General features: G+C 53.5%; 1 protein-coding gene across 1 annotated transcript; it reads left to right on the top strand.

Annotated features, from left to right (window-relative positions):
- Positions 1–63: 63 nt before the first annotated feature.
- T265_16375 (hypothetical protein) lies at positions 64–249 on the top strand (the record flags this gene model as incomplete). The annotated part of the gene is made up of 1 exon (XM_009180004.1): positions 64–249. A coding segment is annotated over one exon (186 nt), but the record flags the coding sequence as incomplete, so codon positions are not given.
- Positions 250–273: the final 24 nt, after the last annotated feature.

Genomic DNA, 273 nt, shown 5'->3' on the forward strand with positions numbered 1-273 from the left:
CAAGGTCAACAAGTGTCAAGCACGAGTCAGCTGAAAGTCGCAACACCTGTGACGCTAGCACCGATGACGGCAGAGACCGTTCAACCGATTGAAGAGTTTCAGGCTGTGCCCGAAGACCAAATGCGCTTCACGGAAACAGAAGCGCCCGAAATGCAACCAAAGCCTGAGGAGTACAAAATCGCTCCGCAATTTGTCCAAACTCTACCCAGCACAGTCACGCCAGCGATTGGCGCCACGGTGGCGTTGGAAGTTATTGTGACAGGACAGCCACAA

Source organism: Opisthorchis viverrini (genome assembly GCF_000715545.1).
Source record: "Opisthorchis viverrini unplaced genomic scaffold scaffold36779, whole genome shotgun sequence".
NCBI lineage: Eukaryota > Metazoa > Platyhelminthes > Trematoda > Opisthorchiida > Opisthorchiidae > Opisthorchis > Opisthorchis viverrini.